The sequence below is a fragment of the Zonotrichia leucophrys genome, chromosome 3 (genome assembly GCF_028769735.1).
Source record: "Zonotrichia leucophrys gambelii isolate GWCS_2022_RI chromosome 3, RI_Zleu_2.0, whole genome shotgun sequence".
NCBI lineage: Eukaryota > Metazoa > Chordata > Aves > Passeriformes > Passerellidae > Zonotrichia > Zonotrichia leucophrys.
In genome coordinates, this window is record NC_088172.1 from 86,430,676 (window position 1) to 86,456,244 (window position 25,569).

A 25,569-nucleotide genomic window follows, 5' to 3' on the forward strand; every position below is an offset into this window, starting at 1 on the left:
CTCACACTGAGCTATCTAAGACTATCTAAAGAATAACTTTAGAATTATTATGTTCAGGTAAGTCTGCTTGCATTGAATTTTATTCTAACAGAGAGATAAGAACAGCAGAGAGGACATACCTATGACTTCAGCAGGTGCTGGATGCCTCTGTATTTATCCTGTATCCACAGCAGAGTTTTGGTGATGTCTGCACTGCCATAGTTCATTCCTACTACTCCATCTCAAGGGCCTGAGTAAACACACCCTATCTTGAAGCATAGACTCTAGATTTCAATCTATTTTCAACTCTCATGAATATATAAACATAAATTCACACACCAATGAAGACTGTGACACTGAATTTTAGGTACAACTGGTAATCCAGAAACACAGATCACTAGGAATTGGATTTGCAGGTGCTCTTCTCCTTCCATTCTTTACTGGGTTACACTGTATGTGGAGTAAAACTTCATGCCCATTCAGTCTTTGCTGCTATAAAATTGGTTGGAAGAGTTGGTATTTTTAGATGGCCATTTATCCCTCTGTAAGGGGAATCTCTTGAATTTCCAAGACTATCTTTTCACTTCAGTCCAAAGGTCTTTGTTTCATGCCTTGTCTTTGATGACAGAAACCCTGTCACTGGATGGCCCTTTGGAAGAAGCACTCTCACTGGGGGACATGGCAAAGTTCTGTTTAACTCCCCCAAAATTCAGCAAAATGAATCCCATCTGATAAGCATTCCCTCACTTTTACAGAAAGACTCGCAGCCATACAATGAAACCCAGTGGAAATCCAAAGCAAAAATTTTCTTTGTGAAACCCAGAGTATGTAAAACAGATTTTTATTAGGAACTTTTCCACCAATTGCAAGGCTTTTACAAAAAGACAAAAATCTTGCCTGCACTGGAAACCTGATCAATGAATTTTATTTCCTCGCATGGTAAGCTCCTCTGAAGTGTCAAAACTTTCTGCATAAATCTATCAGATTTATGCAAAGACCTCCTTCCTTATTCAGAAAGTGAATCATATGCTGAAAAACCTTTAAGAAAAGTGGTTTTTGCATAATACCAGGGACTGTTTGCAGCAGTGCTCCCTATTCCCTCAGGAGAAGGAAAAACTAGTCACCAACAACTGAGAGGTTGTTGTGGAGAGCTGGGATAAGAAATAATGCTGACTGAGAGAAAACTACATGTTTTAACTGCAAAACTGTCCATGTTTTAACAAAAATCCTTTGCAATTACCTAAAACTGACTGACAGAAATATCAGGTACTTCTTTTATTGGTTGAGTTCTAGGAAAACTACAGGACATCCATTTGCCCATTTGAGGAAGGTGATGGTTCTAACAAACTGCACATAAAAAGGAGGTGGCTCCTCTCTGTGGGGAACCACTTTAATATGATATCTGGCAGAGAATGTGCAGAACTTGCAGAGCACATAACTGCCCTTGAGGATGAGTCTCCCTACTGACATCTCTGTTTCACTCAAAGCCAGTCCTCAAGTGTACAACTGTTTAATGAAACTTGAAAATAATGCCTGGTTTAGCCTTTTTCCCCCCATATTTCCACTATATTAAGGGTACTCTCTTTGGTTATATTCTCCAGTAAGCTGGTTTATGGTTCTTGAAAGTGAAGCCAAAAAATCCACGGAATCACAGAACATCTCAAGGTGGAAGGGACCCATAAGAACCAGAAAGTTCAGCTCCCAATAGAGGCAATTTGAATGGTTTCCATAACCAGAAACAGCTACCTTATGAAAGATTCCCAGAGTTATTCAGGGAATCATTCTTGAAGCTTCCACATTTCACAAGATAAGAGCCCGTAGAAAGACAGGCAGAGTCATGTTCTATCAATCTGAATGTTTCTTCTTGACTTTATAGTGGCTGTGTGTACAGCCTGTAGAATATTGTCTTCTCTCTAAATCACAAGAAACCCATCAGCAATTTTGCAGTGAAAGCTTGTCCTGGTTGAATTGCAGTCTTCTGAAGTTTGTTACTGAACTTTCTGAACTCTGGTGCTTGTATGTAAGATGCCTTGCCTGAACCAGTCACCTCAAGCTCAACACAGGAAGCCTTTTGCCCTGAAGGGACTGCAGCTTCCAATACTGGGTGGCACTCTGCAATCTTTTAACTTCTAGTTTGGCGAGACAATATGGTAGAAGAACCAAAAAACAGAAAGAAGTCCCTAAAATTTAACTTGCTGCCAAGTTACATACCAACCAAAGAAAAATGAGAGTCCATGGGCTGCACAACCAAGCAGGCATGAAGTGCATGCCAGGAAGGACTTTGGCAGACTGAGGGTAAGAAATGGTGCAATGAAATAAGGGAATGGATTCCCAACATGCCAATGCTGTGAATTGCCCTGTGACAAGGGATTTCTGCCTATAGAGTTGTACATTTGGAAGACAGAAAAGCAGTGAATCAAGTTAAAAGAAAATAGGCTTATTGTCTAGAGTTTTGGAAATTTATGGTCAGTTCATCCAAGTACCCCAAAGTTTACCTTTTCCCTGAAACTATTGCACTAAGTTGACCTTCAGCACAAACTCAGCCTCAGCCACTTCTGTTATCACACTGTAATCACAATCTTTTTCAAATCATCGTTTTGGTTCTGCAGATATTCAGGTCTGATTTTTAATCACTGACATATTAAGCATCAGCAAAATAGTTTGCTTAGCTGTTCCATTGGCAATTTTTAAAAAGGAATGAAAACATGTACCCTTTTAGATTACCTTGTTAAAGTGAGTCATGATGGCATTATAGCAGTGCTCACTATTTCTGCTGTAATTAAGAAACTGTCATATTTTTCATTAAAACACATTCTTTAAAATGAGACTTTTAACTTGGTCATTTCAATCAGGACCAGCCTGAAGTGTGGCATGTGCATGCAACATGCCAACTAGATAAAGAATATGACATCTGAAATTTGTTTTTGTAAAAAGGTAAGCATTAAAGTGCCCATTACATGCATAGTAATTTATCTATTTTATATAAACATTTTCTACATTTTAAATAAAAAATAGTTTTCTGTTCTTATAATTGGTTTTTGCAGGTTTTTAACACTGCTTCAAACTGTAAACCACACTATGCAATACCAGAGAAAAAAGATTGTTTTGAAATAGAAATAAATTACTATTTACAAGGCATACAAATATCAGATGTGAAGCAGAATTTGGGATTTTTTTCCCCAACACTTAAGACTTAGAGGTTTGTTATTTAAAAAAAAAAATCTAAAATATCTCAGAGATTTAACAGGAGATGATAAAAATCAAAAATCTTGTACAGAAGAGCCAATTGGAAAGAAACTGGGATAAATGCATATTCAGTGTATGGTATCTAAAATTATGTAGCACCTATTGGTTTGATATGAGACTTAAACTAGATAATCTAAGACTGAAATTGCTGCAAATATTCCCAGTGCATGTGTTTCAAGTAGTAACACTACCTTGCAAAGAATGTTCTTTCTCTAGCAAAATTTTTGTTGTTGTTGCTATTTTATTATCACTTTCATTAAACTGGACCCAGTATTAGAAGGGCTAATTCCATGGCAATGAATTTGTTTGTCTTAGAGGTCCTTTTACAAACTTGAGAGCACTGTATTGCTGCAGTGAAATATGTCAGGGTGTCACATGAAATAGCTCTACCACTCAGGTAGTCAGAGGGGAGAGAAGGTCATTGAAAATGACCTGTTCTCACATGAGAACAGAATCACTGGAATAATATTGGTTTCATGGAAGAAGTCATCCAAAAGAGTATTTAAAAGGTACAATACCTCATACTTCAGTTGTGGGAAGTTATCAATTTTTACTAGTATCAGTTTTTTGGTTGATTAATTAACTATCTAGGTTCAACAATACACATATGGGATATATGAAACATCCACAAAATAGAAAATTCATTCTAGGAAAAAAGACAGAATATGATACTCCTGTATCAGTACTGTCAGTTCCCACCCATCCATGCCTATATTATCTCCCATTTTCTTCACTGCTATTCAACACATCTTTTCTTCACCTTTACAAATGACATTTTTGAAACAATAAAATGCACTGTGCTGCTCAAACTTTCTTGCTTCAATGCTGTACAAGTAAAGCTACATCCTTTGTTACTAATATACACAAACCTATTGGTATGTGACTTTGACTGCAGGCTGAGAACGGGCTATAAATTTAGAAATCAATATCTAACTCTATCAATATTCATTTTACTTTTTCAATACAAAATACAAAGGTGAAAGAGCAGTAAATAAGCTGGAGTACTGAAATAAATTGGGTGTTCTTGTCACAATTAATAAATGTTTAACCAATCACACTGCTTGCTACAGAAGTCTGTGGCTTTGTAAGGTGTCTGAAAGTAGCAGGTGCTACCCTTGTGAGACTCAAACCCAGGGAACGCGTTCCAACACCTCGTTAGGATCGTTCTCATCAGTACTGCTGGACCTAAAGGCACAAATTACCATTTTCAGCACTGTGCAGATTTTCACAAGAGTTAATTTACCAAAGTAGTTTTTTCCAAATGCAAATGGGAATTTAGGAAACACTCTTACCAACACCAACACATTGACTCAGACCAAACTTTGCCAATTTGCAGTCCATGTTAGAAAACACTTGCAGTAAAGGAGTCATTTACAGACAGCCTTTCAGGTTTCACTATGGTATCAAATACAAACAATTTTGAGGAGAATGTTTTTTTCATTTCTAACTTCTGCTCATCTAAACAACTGCTTATTTTTTTCTTTCAAGAAAGAAGCTCACAAATTCTTCCACATAAAATCAAACCCTTCTCTTCCCATATCTTAGCTAACTAAAACCACTGAAAGAAGAATAATCAAATAAGCAATCTCTTATTTTAATCCCAATTTCCAAATGTACATTCATTCTAAAAGAAAACCGTGTTTCTTTCATAAAATCTTATGGAACACAGACAAAAAGCAAGGCGTGCGACAGACAAACAATAATTTAGCTGTAGAAAGGTTAGCCTTTGAGAAAACTATCATAATCTGTAGCATGCTATACAGTTACAAGCCTATTCAATATTTACCAAAGGTTCTATTTGCTTAAAAACTTACAAGGATGAAGTGCAGAAAAACAACAACTTTTCTAAGACCACAACAAAAATTCTCAATCCTCCTGATCACAAGAAAATTGAAAAGATTACCTTGAACTTGAAAAGAAAAGAAGGCACATCAGTTAAAAATTATCTTATATGATACCTTTATCCAACATTATTCTCTGTTGCTCTTCATATAAAGGCAAACTTTGGGGCAAAACCATTTCTAAAACTGTGAGTTCATGGACACATAACATTGAATGACCACATATTTGCCTTAGTATCAAAATATTGGCTTTGTAAAGTTACGCAGAGGACCCAGCTTGTAAAATAAAATTCTGAATACTGAAAGCCCTAAGTAAAGTGAATAATAAAATTAATTTCACGATACTGTATAACCTCTCAGTACAAAATGACATCCTCTAGTACTTGAAAGTTGTGAAGTGAAAATCACCTTGTAGAAATAATTACATTATTCTCTCTTCAGCCATTAAGTATTTTTCTTTCTTGGTTCACATATGTTCAGAGTTTTAGAAGCTGACCCATAGATTCACTTTTTTTCATACTGCTGCCACTAAGGTACTTTTATAACATTGTTAATATTATTCCTGGTCTGTTTCTGCCACTGAGGTTTGAAACAAAGAAGTTTTGGGGGGGGGAATTCAGTCAGAACACAAGTATTAGGCATCTCTAAAGACATCTACTTGAAATATATTTGAAAATTCTATGTATTGCAAATATTGCTGCTGTAGTTTATGTTTGACTAGGACATGCAGTCCAGATTTCTATGTTAGAAATATATATAAAGGCTCACATACAATCTACTCTTTCTAGTATGCACATATATAATTAATACAACAAACTGATGAGAGTCCTATAAATCACTGCTAAGTATTGAAAAAGTAATTTCACAGCTGTGACATCAGCAAAATGCATCCAATGGTTGTGACCTCGCATCTGTAAAAATCTTTCAGAAATGTGCTTGCAAGGGCTTCCTGTTAATCTACAGCACTAATTTTAAACCTGTGTTTCACAGCTTTATCACCATATTTTCGATTGTTTACCCAAGAATTCACATCCTAACTTTATTGTGCAGGGTATTTAGAGCATTCATATGCAGAAAACAAGATGCCTCAGGTCTCTTCCCTTGTCATGTTTGAAGGGATATAAGCAGTAATCTTTGCTGTCTCAGTATATGAAAAAAGATTTATTGTCTTTAAAGAAGTGCTGTGCTACAAAAGACTGGAAATTGGCAATGATTGCAGGAGAGTGGAGGGAGCCTATTTATTTCTTAATCTTTATTAATAAATAAGAATAGAACACATTTGAAGTTATATGGGAAGTTATTGAATTTATGAAGCTTTTCCCCAGGTCACTGACCTACTGCTTTGTGTTTAGAGATTTAACATCTTGTGGTCTGTGCTCTGTCCCAGGGAAATTGGTTACCTGTGGGTCCTGGCAGGGGAGCAGCTTTCCTTCTCCGCTTGATGTCTCCCATGCACAATGATCCTAAATGTACACTGGTTTGCCTGCAAGTAATTATAGGAGAAAACTATTAACAAAGGAAGAAAACTGCCACATAAATACACAGCTTGTATAATCTGAACCTGTATCAAAACATTCTCAACCAAGATGAAGCTGCACAGTCAAGCCACCAATCTTGTTTATATCGAAACATAATTATGTTTGTTGACAAGCGCTCAGTATCTAAATGCAGCATCATAAATTGTTACTGGAATGAATAAATATAAATATAAAGGGAATGCTTTTTAATTTTCAAAACTGGCAATCTGTCTACCTCAACATAAAACAAAAACACTGTTGCTCTTGACAGGAAAATAGCTAAGATTAATTATCTAAAGAGATCACAATGCTGTTTGTAGGTTATCAATAGGCTGGTAATGCTTTACTGTCAGAGCAGCATTTATTACATGGAAAATATTATCAATTTTTTTAAGGCAAGATGAAGAATGAATGAGAAAACATGAAACAGTAAACTCTTCAAAGGTGCATGAAATAAACTTGTAGCATAACAATTTATCCTCTTCTAATTCACTGGCAAGTTGTGAGAATATCACGGAAGCACAATATCTGTTAAGCTTCTTGAACAATTATGAGCTTGCACTTGGAGGCTGGAAAATTGATGGAGATGCAGAGGGTGGCAAACAAGCAAATGCTATTGCATTAAACCCAGCTATTAGAAGTCAGTACCACAGGAAATGGTAAATTTGGAATTTTCAAGTGTTGGCTTTTGGAATAGAATCTCAAAGGACAATTATAGTTATTATTTTTATTAAAGCAATATAGAATGCCTGCAGAATTGAATATATATAGCTGACTTTTCTTTTTTAAAGAACCAGAACAGAATGGGGGGGGGGGAAGGATGAAGTAATTTTAATATGTATCTATAAATGCTACTGAGAAATGCATTTCTTACCACATAAATGTAGTGAATTTTGATAAAGTTACAAGCTGAAAATTGCATCTGACAATCCACAGCAGTATAGTAAAACTGTCACTCATGGGATTTGGTTTCAGTGTGGATATATGACTTACTCTTTATGGCATTTATAAACATTTTAAAGCTGGGCTACTTCTAAATGAATAACAAATGGTCATATACTGTGGAGAGACCTCAGATCTGCTCAATAATGTAAAAGAATGACAACAATGCCTTGATGAGTAAGATGACAATGTACAATCCTCTGCATATTTCTTCTAAGAAGATACAGTAGATTAACAAGTAGCACAGTGCTTGTATTTAAATAATAAAATATTCCAAGGAACTTATGTTTCACAGAGAAGTGCACTCTAGCTTCACCTAGTAAACCCTTATTTCAACACTTTTCTCCCTTTGTTTTAAGCCACATTTTCCTTCCAATTCCAACATGAAATTTTATCCAATTTAATATCAGGAACTCAACACAGTTGGACTAGTAAACTAACAGGATGATAATTTTCAGTTCTGAATTTAGCAAGAAGTCAAGAAGTGTAACCCTTTCATAACTGATTGTATGATAAAGAAAATGAATATTTAAATACAATATGGGGCAACGTTAACTACAGAAAATATATTTGAGATGTTTGATCAGCAGTGGATCAGTATTTAACAATGGTATCAAACATGCAGAATAAGTTGTGTGATAGTCATAAATTATATATTCTACAGTGTGAAACCCTTGTTTTCTGAATGAAAAAGGGAGAAAGTCTGCAGGAATACAAGTAGGATGAAAGATAAAAATTAATAAAGTCAGGCAATTGAACCTGAAGACCTGAGCCACAGCAGTAACAGTGAGCAGCATTTGAGTTATTTTACCAGAATTGATTATCTGTTACACTGCATTGAGATATCTAGATTATTGATCTGTAAGATTATGGTACTGGGGTCTCCCCACTTTTCCTCCAGGCACAGGGAATGGAGTTGCAACAAATAACACTAAGTAAGGACTACTTTGTTATTGTCGTCACCCTTCATGTAGAACACAGCAGTTACTTTTTAATTTAAAATCAATGAACGTCTGAAAGGCAGCCTTGTTCCTTCAGCATAAATGAATCATTTGCCTTTGCCGATCACAACAACCCCATCACCAGCCAAGGTGAGCGTGGGTATTTCTTTGTTGTTGTCAAAAATTCCCTACACCACAAATAAATAACAATATGCTGGAGCACCAATTAAGCTTTGTCAAGCCCGGTCTGATGGCCGCTACCATCAAATGTTCAGCCAGCTTGTGATTGTAAAGCTGCATTTGCCTTCACCAGGGCTTAACATCTGATGTGCTCTGCCAGGGTAAATCACAGCAAAACAAAAAGCTCATATTTATTTATTAATTTATTTATTTAGAGAGGATCAGATAAGAACTATTACTGCTCTGGAACTGGCAGGTTAGACAAAAAGAAGCAGAGTTGTGAACCTGCACAGCACATTTTGAAATGCCTGTAATGGGGGTATTATAAAGTAGGGAGAACTCTGACCCTCAATCAGGCTAGGTTCAGCATTATGTTTCTTAGCATTAAATCAGAAGAGAGTGGATTACAGAAAGGAAGAAAGCTATTTGCCTGCCTTCTTTCTACTTACCCCTAGCTTGCTTCCAGCTATCATTTATAAATAGTGCTCTGGAGGGAAGCTAGGCATTTTATTAGGAAAAAAATAAAACTTGTTAAGACCACCTTGCCTGAAAACCTGGCTTTTGACGTGCTGGTGACAGGGACTGGAGCAAGCAGTGTCAAATGGAATAATTTTTAAGGAAAGACAACAGGAACTTGTCGCCTCATTGTATGCATTTACAAATAGAGGCTTTTCAGAGTATTAGGCCTAGTTAAAGCTGCCCTCTGGATAAAAAGTGTTCCCAAGCAGCCTCAGACAAGCTTGGGAGACAAACAGATGTGACTATGGTCCCTGGCGTTTGGCAAGAACACTCACTGTCAATAGGAAAAATATGAGCATGGACAGGGCATCAGCTGCACCACGGCCGAGCAGGCCTGCAAGTGTCACAGCAGCGGCAAACTTGTGGCAGAGGGAAACAAGAGGGCTGCAAAAGCCAGGCTGGTGTGAACTTACACTAGCATGCCAAGAATTTTTGTTGTTGTTGTTGTGTCATGCCTCAACGTATTAAGCAAAACACTGGAAAAGCTGCTGTCAATTTTTATTCATTTTTCATCTTGCACACAGTGCAAGATTATCCTTTCTACATGGTAAATAAGAGTCTCAAAAATGAAGACAGACTGGGAAGGCAGCAATAACAAAAATAACTGAAAAAAGCTATTAAAATAGTAAATAAACTCCACAAAGTTTAGTTATTAAATCCCATAAATAAATCCCACAGATTTGATAGAGCAAACACTTTTATAGATGCAATGACATGCAAAGAAATTCACAAGCATTTATGCATTTTTGTGAAACATTCCCTCTGACAGAAATTTTGCTATTTCCTCTTTAAATAGTGGCAGTCTCTTTATCATTTCTTTCTCTCAAGGTAGTTAAGATAATTTCCCTTACCATGGTAACATGTCTAGAATTGTCTCTTTAAGCTCCCCAAACATATCTGTGCCTACACAACCCAATCCCTTTTTCCACAATTTTCATAGCTCCACAGGCAAATATTTTTGGTGTACGCCTTTTCAGCAGTTACACACATTCACCTCTCCAAGACATTTTAACAAGGACATGTCAAATTTTTGTCTACCCTGACCTCTGCAGTCCATGGACCATGTGGTTACATTCTCCAAAGAAACGTGGGGGAGCCAAGCTAAGGTGCTTTAAATGCAGTAAACCTACTGGGCAACTGAGGACCCAATGGGTTCTTCACTCTTTCACTGGTAGTTTTCACCCTTGCCACTATCAGAGTTAAAAGTTCACCAGTCACTAAGAACAGCACAATAAGATGGCTATAGGACAGCAGATACTCCCGAACACGTGTTCTAGTTCTCTGATTTATTACCTGCTTGTGTGAAAAAAACAAAACAAAACAAAATTTACTAATGAAGGCAGGTGTGGAAGAGTGTTTTTTATCTAACAGCATTTATCACATTTCTGTACACTAACTTGGAAAATCGGATACAGCACATTATTATGGTGTAATAATGAAAAATATTTTCAAGAAGACTGATTTCTATTCTATAATTAGATGAATTGGTAAAGATCCATACATGCCTATCCATATTAATGCTATTAACATCTCCCACCTGAGGAAGAAACTCACAGTAAACAGTGACACCCCGTTCTGCCACAGTATCAGTGCATTCCTGCAGATGGCTGTAGAACTCTGCAAGTTTATCACCACTGGATGCTTCAGCTAATGGAGAGGCCTGATCAAAGTTTTTAAGCAAACTTTTTCGCAAGACATCACGGAAAGGAAAAAGTTACCTGGTTTGTATTTTAGAAGGGACTTGAGAGAATTATTTTGAAGGGGAAATCTAACTGAAACTCTCAGTTTTCAGTCTTAAAATATAGATAAAAAATAGATATTCATATGGATATGATTGCAGAGAGAATGTGGTAGGGACAACTTATCTCACTTTAAGCTTGAAATTACCTGACAATTTCTTACAAGCTGAAATGAACAGGGAGAGTGTGAACCAATATTCACAGCAGCAGTTAAGGATGGAGAAAGCAGAATTCAATTCTGTTTCTGTGGAACCCAGAGAAACAAGCTAATAAAATGATTAAAAAATTGAATGTGTGGAACAGCTCAACTTTATGAAAATCCAAAAATACCCTGAGCAAACCTCCTCTTATATAAGTATCTTTTACACAAAAATATCACATAAATGATTCTCCTTACACAGAAGCCTATCTTGTTTTTACATGGCTTAAAATGCAGACACTGCTGTATCTGGTAGCCAGTGGAACACATCCATTAGTGCTGCTTAAATAAGGGAGTCTGGAGGAACTTTAACTCTTACTGATCATTCTTAAATTACCACAGGTGGCAGGCAGATGCCTTCAAGAGCACTGGAGTCAACGGAACAGTTTATGGTAAGTTTAGAGGTAAACACCATTAAAACCGTATTATATATGTCTTTTTAAACATCTCTTAACACTAATACCTAATTAAATTAAGATGAACATGAAATTCTACATTCCCTTTTGAGTCTCCAGAATAATGGATTAAATTAAAATGTATCACTCCAAATACACGTACTAAGCAACTGGGGCTGTAAATTTGGGAAGGCTATTATGTATTATCTAGGTATAATGAATACTTAATCTTTGCCTCTGGCATGAGTATCAATATAGCCACAGAAAAGATGCATGATGATTTCATAATAGTACACTGAAATATGCAAGGTACATTTGTTTCTAAGGAAAATACATGAAAACCAATGGCTAAGCAAATTTATAAGGAAATATATATCCTTTTTCCTTTGTGGTACACAGCTTATCAAAGCATGAATGCAGCCCCTAGTGTCTACTTGAACATCCAGAGAAGGGTGGCATGTGCAGTAATGCATGAGTCCCATGGACAGTTAGAGAAGGAAGGTTCCTTGTTCACCTGCCTTCTTTTACTCTTTTGCTTTCTTTTCAATTTTCTCAGACAACATTCAAGTGAAATCAGTTCCATGCTTGATTCCTCCTCACCCTTTACAAACAGTAAAGCTTTTCCTCAAACTTGTCTAAAGGATGACATCATCTATACAGCAGATTGCTTCACCTACTTCTGCAAGAGTGAAAACCATTACATTAACCAGAAGAGCTGTGCACTTTATTTCCCTTTTATTACATCTTAAAAAGATGGGATAAGCCCATACAACTCTATCTAACTCCTTTCATACAACCCCAATCTGTTCACAACATAACTTCAAACATAAGGGTGACATACCTGTATTATTGAGGGTCCTGGTGCAATCCCATTAGGACTAGAATATAATCTTTCCCTGGCCCATGAGATTACCTCATTGCTTAATAAATACTATATCCTAACACACTCCTTGCTGTTATCTTGAGCAGGACTTTTCTTATTCAGACACAGTAGCTGTCCAAAATTTATCTGAACACTACAAATCGACACATTCAACTCCACACTGGCATAATTTTAGTGCACATGATGGAAAATAAAAACCTGCATCACTCCACATGATTTGACACCCACACTCAAGTCACTTAAGCACACTATTTGTGAAGAGACCCTAAAAAAATAGTTCAGTAGTAGAGGCCTACTGCCCTCAGAAAGGATAATGCATTGTTTTTCTTGGTTCTAATTAGTAATTTAAGCATATGTTCAGCATTTAACTCTAAATGTTTGCCTTTTCCCCAAGCTCAAAGACAGCTGTCCAAGATGTGAATGCCAGAAAACATTTAAATATCAACATCTGTTGAATTATGTTAATTTAGTGTAATATAATTGGGCATGAGTTGGAATTGATCAAAAGTATATGAATTACACAAAGGCAAATCCAAACCAATATCTTGGTGTACAAACAAGTCGCCAAGGAACACTGAAGGAATAAACCCAAAAAATACACTTCTGTCAAGAATTAGATAGCAAAAACTTTCCGTTTTCTTCAACAAATGACATGATTTCTCATTTTCAATACAGGAAATTAATATTTACATTAGCTCAGAATATAAATTTCATATTAATTTAGAATATTTCTAAACATTTTTGATGACAAGTTCCATTATTGTTTTGTGTGAAGAAATACATTATAACAATAAAGCTCATATTCATGCAAAGGTGAAATGTAGTTTGAAAGTAGGTTGCAGTAATAGAACATCAACCTGTTACAGGACATTATTTTTTCACAAATTCTAAAGCAAATATTCTTTGGTTTCTTCTGCATCTTGCAACAACACTGTTGCTACTTGAGAGATATGGGCCTCAGTCCAGCTCTGAAGTGATGAGGAAAATATCTTTACGACTTGAGCAGTAAACATGGATCTGAACAGATACTTTAATGGAAGGACTTGCTAATGTACTCAGCTACGCTATTTCTTCCAGATATTTCTGAATACATATTTGTTTACCAAGAATGAAATTCACTAAATAACCTAAATATGGAACAAATGTATTTTTCTGGAAAGATTTAAAAATACACATTTTAAAGTTCTGGATTACAGCCATATAGAGTTAAATTACTGCAAGCATTAGTGTTGTGTTCAACGTCTTTTAAAATAGGTAAAGAATAAGAACCAACACTAAAAATTCAAGTACGTAATACAGTAGCACAAAAATGGAAGAAAATGAATTTTTATGTAATTTGAAGCAAACTATCTACATTTTTTTTCTCAACTCTTTCTCTCACCACACAAAATCACAGTCTAAATAGAAGTCAGTGTGCTTATGCCTCAGAATTTTAGCTAACATGCACCAGGGGATAATGATTTACACATATGATATTCAAGGATCCTTTCGAGATTAGTAGGAACCTGATGCAAAAATTGCAGAATTTAGTGTGCAATAAAACCAGAAAGAGGGAAACCCACCCCTCCTTCATGCATGGCCATTCATCTTCATCCTTACAATAGCCAGCTTCCATGTGCCTTTGTGGAGAAATGCAGAGAGATAAAACCAAATTTCTTGTGGTGGGAGAGATGATGGGACAAATGAGAGGTGGAAAACCAGAGAGCAAAACAACTTCCTTCACTGCAGAGCTGCTCAACCACAGCTTAAATAGTTTGTGGGATGACAGTGCAAGCCCCTGTGCACAGCTCCTCCTCAGACCTTACACAGCAGGAAGGGTCTTCAGACATCTGAAGTATAAATTAACTTTATCCTTATGCCGTTAATATTTTAACAGGCAAGATGAGACAAAGTTTAAGCTCTGGAACACAAAGCTGTGCAACAAGAGAGCAAGACACGGCATCTAACGCAGCGGAACATGAGAAACAAGCACACCATGTGCTAAAATTTGGTCACTTCAAAGTGAGAGATTTGCTATCAGTTCATTCAGGTTGAAAATTCAAACCAGATAGTACATCAGAAAGATCCAGACTTACATAATTTCTAGAGGTTATCTGATTTTGCTTTTTAATTTACATGCTTTTAAAATCAGGAAACATAACTTCCTGTTAGTTAACATAATCATATACCTGGAACTCCATTTTAAATGACAAATTTTCAGTACCTTTTAGCAGCTTGTTTATGTACCTTATTATAAAGTATATAAGATTTTAGTGCAAGAACAACAAAATTCAGCTAGTAGTTTTATGTTAAAGATGGAAAAAAATCTGCTCAGATCACACAAAGAAACGTATTTGCAAAACAGAGTACAGTTCAAAATTTTTGCTATTTTTACAGAAGTTCTCATTATGCAAATTAAAAGGTGATACTTTCAGGACATTAGATGACTAATCAGCATTTATTCAATAGATACTTTATCCATGAACCACTACTGAGGCTCTAAGATTTCCATAAAATTAAAGCATCACACACTGGCTACATTTTGAAACAACAATTAAACTGTCATGGCCCTGTCCTCCTCTCCCATGTGAAAATCTTTTCAGCACCTTAAAAATAAGGCCACGGTAGAGAAAACTCAATCAGGAATTGCCCTCTCCCAAAACAGCACCATCTTTTACCCTTTCCAGGGAAGAAGAATACCAAACTGATGGAATAATGTTGTCCCTGAGGGTGACAGCAAGGGAGGGAAGCAATGTGTCCTCAAACATTCACATAATTTAATCTGGAACTGCAAATATTATTAAGCAGCAATCATAACAGCACAGTTACTGCTTCATGGCACTCCAAAGAGGAGATAAAACTGCTTAGTTGTTAATTTCTAATGATGTAAACACATTTGGATTTTAATGTTGTATCTGAATCTCCTGCATTATTAGCTCTGGGGTTATAAGACATTAACTTACTACCTTTAATAATTTTACACTTGAATTAAAAGGCATGTTTAAATATGACTTTATTTTAAAGTATTTTTGTTGAGAATATGATGGCATAATATTCATGTAATGGCAGAAGCAAATCACCTAATAAAACAGCTATGCATTCCTTTGCTTTTCTGCAGTGTAAGTATGTGCACATCTTGGTGTATAATTTCCAAAAACTGGCTGAATTCACCTCCTCTGGTATTGTAATTTCATTCCGCAAAAGCCACATTAAACAATTACAGTTCTTGTAATTAACCAGTAGTCTAATGTACAGTTTTCTTATCCCAATCCATTAACAGCTGCTCAAAAAACGTAGTAATTAATGGTTTCATTTATTTTTGGCAAACCTGCACCTCGACAAATAGTTTTGTATCTGTTGCAAATTAGGACTCTTTCCCAAACAACAGATGACACGATGGGGAAGTGGGAGCAGGGAGAATCCTTGCACATCTTTGTCTCTTTAGAAGATCAAATAAAGAGCAGCTGTAATGTTATTTGTCACATCTGTGTAAAGAGCTACCATGTTCCGTATCATCACATGGAGATGAACAAGTGCTGTACAAACGCACAAACAGGGTTTATCCTTTAAAACCAGGAAAAACAGAAAGTTGCAATTTTAACCAAAATAATGACACACTTTTAAAAAGCTCTCCTCAGGTTTGGTGTAATTCTTTCTCTTACAAGCTTTCTTTAAATACTAATTCACAGAGAACATAGTTATAAGAACTAAAAACATGTGAGAGTCATCCTCTTGTATCAGCACACGGCACAAATTTAAACTGGATTGTGAACAACTAGGGAAAGGAGGGAAAGTGAGGGTAGAAAAAAACCATGAAGAATTTCAGACTGTGCTGTTCACCACGGCAGGAGAAGACTTCAAAGACTTCTGGCCAGCTCATGTGATCACTGGAGGATTGGCACACATTGATTAAATTCTTAAAACAGCCTCAGTTAGGTAGGTGAAACCTGGCATGTAAAATTCTACTCCACCTTGAAACCTTTCATGAATATGACTTAGCCTTCTTTCAAGCCAGGATTGAACTGCATAGGAACTAAAAGTAGATATTTTTTTTTCCTTTTTCAGAGGTCTTTGGGGGAACATTGGCATGTGGAAAGCCAATACAGAATTATCAAGATTCAACCCAAAAAAATTACTAAGCGGTAAGAATTTGGGTGCTATTTTCCTTTCAGTTTCTCAATTCAGGCATGTATTAAATTATAGTTACAATACAGTAAGAAAAAATAAATATGTAGATGACATAACTCATGGTAGTTAACAGGAGCACACTACAAAAAAATATGACACAAGACCTCTATGTAAAGGAAATAATTACACGAGAGTAACTTATTCACAGTCCACGGTTTCCCAACCTGCAATTCTCTTGGTTCCAGATTTCAGCATAAATTACCTAGTTATCACATCAACTGTATGACCAAAGGCAAAAGGTGGTTAAGTATTCTGGTTATTCTGTCAAATGAGACCAAAGGTACTTCCCCTCTTCATAATGGTATTGTGAGGAAAAGTACATTATGTATTTAAATACAGAGACATAGCTGTGTGATGGAGGTCCACCCCCACAGTAAACAATGAAATTACATGTTCAAAATCACATTACAGCAGTTGAGCAAAATATCCTTCAACATTGTCCCCATTGCCGATCAAAGGAATCTCTTAGCCACGGAAAAATCTCCTTTAGGTAAGTTTTCAGGTAATTTTTTTTTTTTTGTAAAATTTTAAGGAAGTGACTTAAGAAAACATATTTTACCTTATGAGGAAAGCAGGCAAAGAGCCCATGACCAGCTTTGGCAGTTCAGCTGCCAAGCAGCAACTTGTTAACTCCCTGTAACTCAATCATGTGCAATTGTTTGCCCACTGCCTCAGGCTACAGACAGACATTTGGTCTGCTAACAACTGCGCCAGATGAAGACATTACTATCCCAAGCTATTTGTTATCACACATCTGCTGGAGATTATCATCTCCACAGCTCTGCTGGAGGAAAAAATCATGTGAGCAGGCCTTAATATGGTTTGTACAAAACCAGCCAATTTAATTTAAATAGGTGACTTGAGCTAGCCAGGCTGGTTTAGCCCAAAGCATATTAAAAAAATCAGAAAAAAACTCCTTCTTTACTGGCAAAAGAATAGGGAGCAAAAAAAAAGCAGCCAGAAGAATTATCTATCACCTTTAAGCAGTGTAGCTGCCTTGGGGAGGAGACTCTTCCCATCCTAATGTAAAGAGATAATGTAAACAGAGAACTTTTTCAAGGCTTTACAGGAGAAGGAAATGCAGCTTTTAAGAGAGTATTTTTTGGTACTGTTAATAACTTAAAAAATGAATGGGAAAAGTACGTATTCACAGATTAAATACTATCTGTACATAGTATAGATAGTATTTAGAACAGAATAGACATATATATTGAATTATATCATCATGAGTAACACAATCTATTCTGGTTCTAAGTTTCGTGGTGCAGGACTGTCCCCCTCCTTAACATCTGTCCATCAGTAGCCACATCAACAGTTCTCTACAGACTGATTATCTTGCCACTAGCAACAGTTTGTACAGGATTAGACAATTATCATTAATGTTGACAGAAGAAACCTTAGACATTAAAGCAAGTGCAGTAAAGCTCATCCCAGATAGTAGGATTCCACCACAACGAGACAGCTGCAGACCACTGTCACGCTTAGAGCTCCACACCTTTCTGATGTATTTACAGAGTAAATTATTCCACTGTTCTAATGTAATGTCTACACGCTTAAACAAGAACTGTGTTTAGCCGTCCATAAGGGGTAAGAAAAGTCAAGGCAAGCATAGAAAATTGTGTACATGTACATATCTCAATACACATATGAAAACCAGAAACAAGCTCTTCCAGAATGGCAAACAAAGAAGAAATACAAATACCTGAAAACCATACAAAAAAGATCCAGAGAAATTCAGTCTTGCTAAAGAACCAGATTAGACTGTATTCTGGATAAGTACACTAATTTTATAGAATGTCCAAAACTTTTCCATTGCTGCTGTTTCTCACTGTATTTAGCAACAAAGAGTAAGGCAATATAAGGTCACAGCCACTGCTTTTCATATGCATTTTTTTAAGGGGATTACTCATCTGAATTAGCTTGAGGTGTCCATATATTTTTATTATCTATCTTGTAAACAAGACTGCATGCTGTGAGGTTCTAAGACAGCATACGGCCTATTAAAAACAAGATTTTGTAGTTTGAAATATTTTTTAAAGTCACTTCAAGTTTCCATGGCAGACAGAGAGAATTGTGGTTTTCTGAAAGAGCACAAATAATTATTTTGAAATAACTTGACTCATTTGGATGAATCTTTATGTACATTGTAATATTAGTTTCTTACATAAGCTCTACTTAAATAATACAGATATTTTTTAGAAAATGCTAATCTTCAGTCTTGAATTTACCACCTATTACCTGCACACAAACCTGCCACATATTTATTGGGATAAGAGTCTATTAAGGTACTGTTAACGGGATGTGAGGAGTGGTTAAAGATCACTTTAGGTTTTCAAGGCCATTTTACAAGTCTCTATTCTAACTGCTTGTGCAGGTAAACATCAGTTCCCAAGAGCTTCACTGGTCAGAATAACAAACACATAAGTTATGATTCTGAATTCCTCAAACTCTGTTTTATTTTGCTACAGCACAAAAAAGATCCTAAAAGACTCGGAATATAATCTGTTTCTTACTGCTCAGTTTAAACCCACTTTAAGTTTTGTGTAAGCAGTCTGATAGTAAGACTGCATTTATGGTGAAAATTCTAAAATTCAGAGTGAAAGTATCATTTAACAAGTACACTTGCCAGAAAATCTATGCAGAAATTTTCAGAATTTCAATATAAGAGGTTTGATAGACAAAGATAATCACAATTTCTATAGATGAATGACTGACACTCCTGTAACCTATGTTTGAGAGCATGTAACCAGAACTAGTATACAGTGAAACAGATTCTTATTTAATAGATATATTAAAAAATATATTGGTATACTTTTCCAGGTAATCATCAAGGTAAGTATCTAAAAATATTAAAAACTGTGGTCTGGGTGACCATATATATACTGAAATTCAACTGCTTGACAGGAAACTTTCTCAAGTGGTACCACAGAATTACATATTGATATAAATTTATTACAACTTTTTCATGAAAGTGATTTGATAGCACATTGTCATCTTTAGAGGACAACATAAAAATTCTGTAAGGTGTTGTGCATAGCAAGACAAGCATTTCTGTAGATTCTCATTTGAGAAAAACTAGAATTAAAATAATTATTTGGTAGAATAGATTCAGCAGGTGACTTGTACATAAAAAAACCCTCTAGAAACAGACTCCTAGACCAGTAAGTTCAGTCTTGAATTTTTTGTCTTTTGAGAGGAAGGAAAGAAAATGAAGAATAGAATTAGATTTGTTTTTATTAAGTCTTCACAATGAAATGTCTATTGTCAAAATACAAGAACAATTTAAGTATTATAGCATTTGAGTTATCCTTTTGATTTCAGATATGCATAATAGAATTTTATATATTTCCAGTGCTTAACTTATATGCCAGAAGCACAAACCTTACTCTGGCATCCATTTAGTTCTGATGTTCTAAAGAGATTAAGTTAGATAAAAGTGCAGTTGCATAGTCAACAAAAAAGGTCTAATACTCATATATAAGGCAAAGATTATGCCATGCAAAAAATTCATGAAAGTAAGTCACAAAAAATCCCAGACCTTTGAAAATACCCCAAAAGAATAGTGTAAATTTTACATAAAGATTTAAGGAATCAATAAATTCCGAAACTGTACTAAAGGCAAATACCACATTAAGTTACCTGCTGGCTGTTTTTACAGAGCTGTTCTTCTTGTGTCCCCTGTCTGAGCGGTTGTCTCGCAGGAGTTGAAGCTGTTAAAAAAAATTAAATTCAGAAGACTCTCACAAACAATGCCTGTACTTGCTCTTTAGAATTGCTATATGGACAATGCAGTTATTTCCTCTCTTGAGTAATCTGTCAATAGCTTTCACCCATGACTTTTGAGATGAATATTAATAGAATTTTACAATAACAGTTAATATGTAAATATATATATATGCAAAAAAATATATATCCACTAATTTAAAATGCCTAAATAATTGGAAAGTAAGAATCAAAGCATTTTCAAAGCATAATAGAAAGTTATGCAATTCACAATTTCACAATTAACTTATGTGTAAAATTTTATGATTTTCACAATTTCAATTTAAATTTTTGAAGCTGTATAATTAGAAGTGTTGGAGGACACTTAATTTAAAAAAAACTAATCAAGTTAGCACTTGTATCTAAGCAGTTATGAAACAGTTATAAATTCTTCTGAGCCTCAGGAGCTTTAGTAATTTGCAAGCTGCAGAATAAACAAAAACACAGTATTAAATTTTCCTGTAATAGTGAGGAAGTAGGAGTAGTGAAGGATTTGTTTAACTGAAATGATGACTCAGTTTCTGAAACAAGCTGTCTTTTATTTTTAGACAAGTAAGACTTTTCATTCAGACTATCTCCAACACTCTAAAGTCTATTTCCAGCATTATGATGTTTGTCAGATGAGTCAGGTGCACTAAGTAAAAAACAACCATGAGAATACCATACTAAAAAAATTAAAACTGGACAGAATAAAACCTCCACAAATGTTTGAAATGTCTCATATATTGAAGAAAAAATAGAATGAAAGACTGTTGAGAAACAAAGTAGAGATAAATTGACCTAATATTTGCAGGAAGACACTTCAAAATCCCATGGAAGTTAGGAAATTATCAACTTCAAGACTCGGCCAACCACACCTTCATGTTGTAAATGAGCATAGACTCCAAAAACTGCTACCAGTCTGAAAACCTGAACAATTTCCCCCCACTTTCTACAGCTTCCTTCCTGTACGAGGAATGCTTCCTGTCATTTCAACTATCTTGTTCTGAGATGCAGTAAAATAGTTTATAACTTAAATAAATTTAGTGAGAATTTCACTGGTTGTCAAAATTACATCACACCACCATTACACCATTTCTTTTCTTCTGTCTTATCAAAAAGCTCAAACCCCTTATGCACTGCTAACATCCGTAACTCATAACATCAGCTTTAGTTCACAAGTCCTTATTAATCTGTAAGTTACAAATTCAGTTAACTTCCAACAACCTCTAACAACACAGCTCTTAGGAAAGATGAAAAAATCCACGTAAAATACAAAATTACCTAAAATTTACTATTATCTGAAAAAAATTGATTAATTCATTCCATACCAGCTAAGCAGACATTTCTCATCTTCTAGGCTGAAAATCAGTGCTGGTATGTATGATATACATTAAGTTACTTCTCATTTGGGAATTTCCTTATTTTTCAGCTTAGAATCTTTTAAGGAAGTAAACAGTACAACTTCAATTAACCCCGCTACATGACACGATCAAGATTTAAAAAATTACTGAAACTCATAGTAATCTAATTCTTTTTTAGGTGTTTCTTCAACTAGGAAAATTATTTCAAAATAATGACCATTAAATATGAATTATACAAAGCTGTGTACTTAGAGGTTAAGTGTCAGTCAGCTTACTGTAACATGCTGGAATCTCACAATTTACAGCTAAAACTACTATGTTTTATCTACTCTGGCAGTTTTTGGTAAGCAGCATTGAGTTCAAAAGAAAGGGGAGGGAACAGGAAAGTTTTAAACTATGACTTACTGGAGCTACAAGTATTCATGATGGATAATCCTAAAATTAACCTTCCAAGGACTCTTCAGATTTTATTTCCTTTTGAAGTTTCAAATCTATTTACATTTGCAAAAGTACCAGCAAACTGGAACAGATCTAAGGAAATCAACCGTTATATAAATTTTTTCCAACTTAAAGAAATGGAACGTTTGTGTTAAATTTCAATGCATTGATGATATATTCAGCTACTTTTACTGAATAGGTGAAGTTAACTACACATTTGTGAAATGAAACCAGATTTATTTTCACATTTTATAGTTTTGGACTGTAAGTTCTGTTTAGACCATTCTACCATTCATAAAGGTATTCCTCCATCTCTGAAGACAAGCTAAAGAACTAAGTGCTATGCTACCAATCAAATAATAAATACAGCTTCACAATCCTGCAACTACATCTCTAGGCTTGGATCTCCCCGGGACTGCACTGTGGGGGCTCAGCAGACAAACTAATAAGGTATTTTCACCAATGTCTGCACCACAACGGAGATTTAACAGCTCCTCTTTTTCTGCTGTAGTCATTGTAACCAATGAAATGCAGAAAAATGGAACTGAAGATCTTCCTATAGAAGCCTCTCCACTTGTGTAACTGGTTCTGTGTTTCTTGATTTTCGCAGCAAAATGTTTTGCTTTCCAGCATTTTGAAAAAGGTAACATTTGGAGATACCACAATTGACAAAATTATTAAAAAAAAAAATCAGAATTTTCACTTGAATGTTAAAACCTCAAGAATATTTAAGTGAAATTAAGTGACTAATTAAAGAGTTTTAATTAAGAGAATTTTGGAAATGCACTGCTGTATGTTTGCTCCCAAGAAGATACGAAATTATACCTCCTTTGTTGAAATTTCTTAAAATATTAGCCCACTACCTCTGGAGTAGAGGTAGTTAAAGTTCTTTATACATCTCAAGTAAACTGTTCTTGATCAAAGCAATTCTTACCTGGCTATGTTCCTTCCTAGCCCCAGGGCTAAACCAGTGACTGTGGGAGAAAAAGAAAAGACAGTTTTAACAATATAACTAACAAAGCACATGCCGTCATATGACCAGTCTGTGCGTGCTTTTGGGTATTTTATTGCCTGCCAGGAAAACACAGCCTTTGGCAATGGTTTATTTTAATGGGCTATTTTTATTGAACTCCTTAAGTTTGTAACAGTTGTGAAAGAATGCATCACCGATTGCACTTCTGAGTAGCTGCTGGCTTTGCAGGTAATAATATTTTGTCAAACAAGCTAAAATAATACGTAAATGATGGTACTTTAATATACTACAATGCACATGCCATAAATTAGAGTAATTCCATATTTAGTACTGAAGTGGTACTTATTAATGATTATAGCTTAAAAGTCTTTCAAGTAGTTTGGACTACCTGCTACCTGTTAATGTATTATTTCACAAACTGAGGTCTGAGATTGAATCTAAAGCAAAATGCCAAGTCTGAAAACCCAGTGGCTTTGTATTTCCATACAACTGCAAAACTGTGACTACTGGCTACCTTATTTCACAGAGACGGAAATTTGGAGTAAGATTTTGACACACAGGGCTGCCACAATGTGCCTCTTCCCTCAACAGCAGTAAAAACATAATACTGGTTCACATACACACTCTGGTCACAAAGAACTGAATTACCATCTGAATGGAGCTGTAGCAAGCATCATACAAACCTGCACATTGAAAAATGAAAAGAAGACAAAAAAAATCCTACAACAAGAGGGATCTCAAGTTACATGTAGCATCTACATACTATTTGGGTTAAGCAAGCAATAAGTTTTGGTCAAAGGATAAAATAATTCCATCCATCACAACATTGCACAAAAAAGAACATCCCCACTATCTGCTATTATGCTTGCATGTTCCTCTAGAAGTGTAACCAAAGATTGCAGCTTAACCTAGCCATGCTTCTTCTGAAACAGTTCCATTCAAAATAATTTAGTCCAATTTTCTCCTCTAAGCAGCTATATAATGACACTTAAATTTTTACTTTAATTAGTACACTGAGAAGATTCCAATTCCATGGAATTGTCTGGTTTAAATCTCTTTTATTTTCAAGTCACAAATCTAAAAATTTTGTGGCTTTTTGTCACTCAGCTTTTCAGAGTTTGATAACAAGCAGTCAACCCTCTCATTCTTGCGTAAAAGATCAGAACATTCATACTGCTTTTTCTACTTTTAAGGTGATTAAGGAAAAGGAGTTGGAAATAAAAAAGGAATTACAGCAATAAAGTCAAAAGTATACCTTGAGACAAAGTAGACATCTATATATTTTGGACACAAAACATTCATCAATTGCATTCGATAGCTCAAAATCTGGTGAAAATTGGGAGATTCTATATACACACAACTTTGATGCTGGTAGTGGATGGAAAGTAAAAACATCACATTTGCAAGTGATTCAACAAATAAGATCACAATTGTCCAGGGGTTGATGAAAATCAGAATATAATGGGTTAGATTTAAATTCTACATAGATGTTTGTCTTGTCTCTGACCAGTGTGAACAGCAAATGCTCAAGGAGCAGCAAACTGGGGCATCCTCCACATCAACTCTTGTGGATTGTGCCAAACCAGTTGATTACAGACTAAATGATTGGTAAAAACATATTTCTAGTGAAAAAGTACATCAAAGTAATTGGAATACACCTCATATTTAGATATTAAAAACACTTCAAAAAGAATAAGACTTTTTTTAATGGGAAAGTGATATATCACACTAATTTTAAACTTTTTGCCCATTCCCTTAATTACAATATTATTTGTCTGCTTGTTTCTTTTAAAATAAGCAAAAGTAAAGCCCAGCTGAATTATTACTTGGTAATAAAAAGTTATGGTAGAAATAACTTATGAAATCAAAACCTCTTGAATTTACACACACTTTATCAAGTTATGAGACAAAACAGAGGTGGATCAGTGGTGTAAAACAGTTGGTACCAAGGAGCTGATGTCGGTAGTAGCTTGGCTTTGGCAAGTTTTGTTTTAAACCGTGGATGATATATTTAGTAGCAGTTAGAACACATAAATGTATCTCCAAATATACTATGTCCTCATTATGTTTCTCTGTTTTTTAGTGTTTTCATTTGAAAAATAAAGGAAAATGTAATCCTAAAGTATTCAAAAGATGTAACCAATAAATAATGCTGTTAAGTGTTGTCAGCTGAAGAGAATGAGAGTTTACAATAATGATACACTAGAGTAACTAAACAAAGTGAATTACACTCCCTATTTACAGGTATTTAAACAATGAATTCAATATCTTTTTGTGAAAATTATTATAAATTTCTTCCTCACATGAAAGACCAGAAGATGTATTTTCATACATGCCAGTTTTGCTATCCAGCATTAAACAACTTTGTGTTTTAGGAAAGGATATTTAGGAAGTTAATAAAAACATACTTACAAAGCACTGATTTTCATGTTTCCTTAAAAAACATAAAAATTAACTAAAAAGGATTGTAAGTACTCTTATTAAATAAAGACCATCACATAACTG

General features: G+C 35.2%; 1 protein-coding gene across 1 annotated transcript in view; it reads right to left on the minus strand.

Moving 5' to 3' along the window:
* The window catches only part of GPATCH2 (G-patch domain containing 2), a 119,816-nt gene that overhangs the window by 9,631 nt on the left and 84,616 nt on the right, over positions 1 to 25,569 (minus strand). Inside the window, exons 7-9 of the mRNA XM_064709135.1 lie at positions 23,026 to 23,065; positions 20,188 to 20,258; positions 6,467 to 6,549 (exon numbers count right to left, since the gene is read on the minus strand). Coding sequence (XP_064565205.1) covers positions 6,467 to 6,549; positions 20,188 to 20,258; positions 23,026 to 23,065 — 194 coding nt within the window. The remainder of the gene's footprint in view (positions 1 to 6,466; positions 6,550 to 20,187; positions 20,259 to 23,025; positions 23,066 to 25,569) is intronic.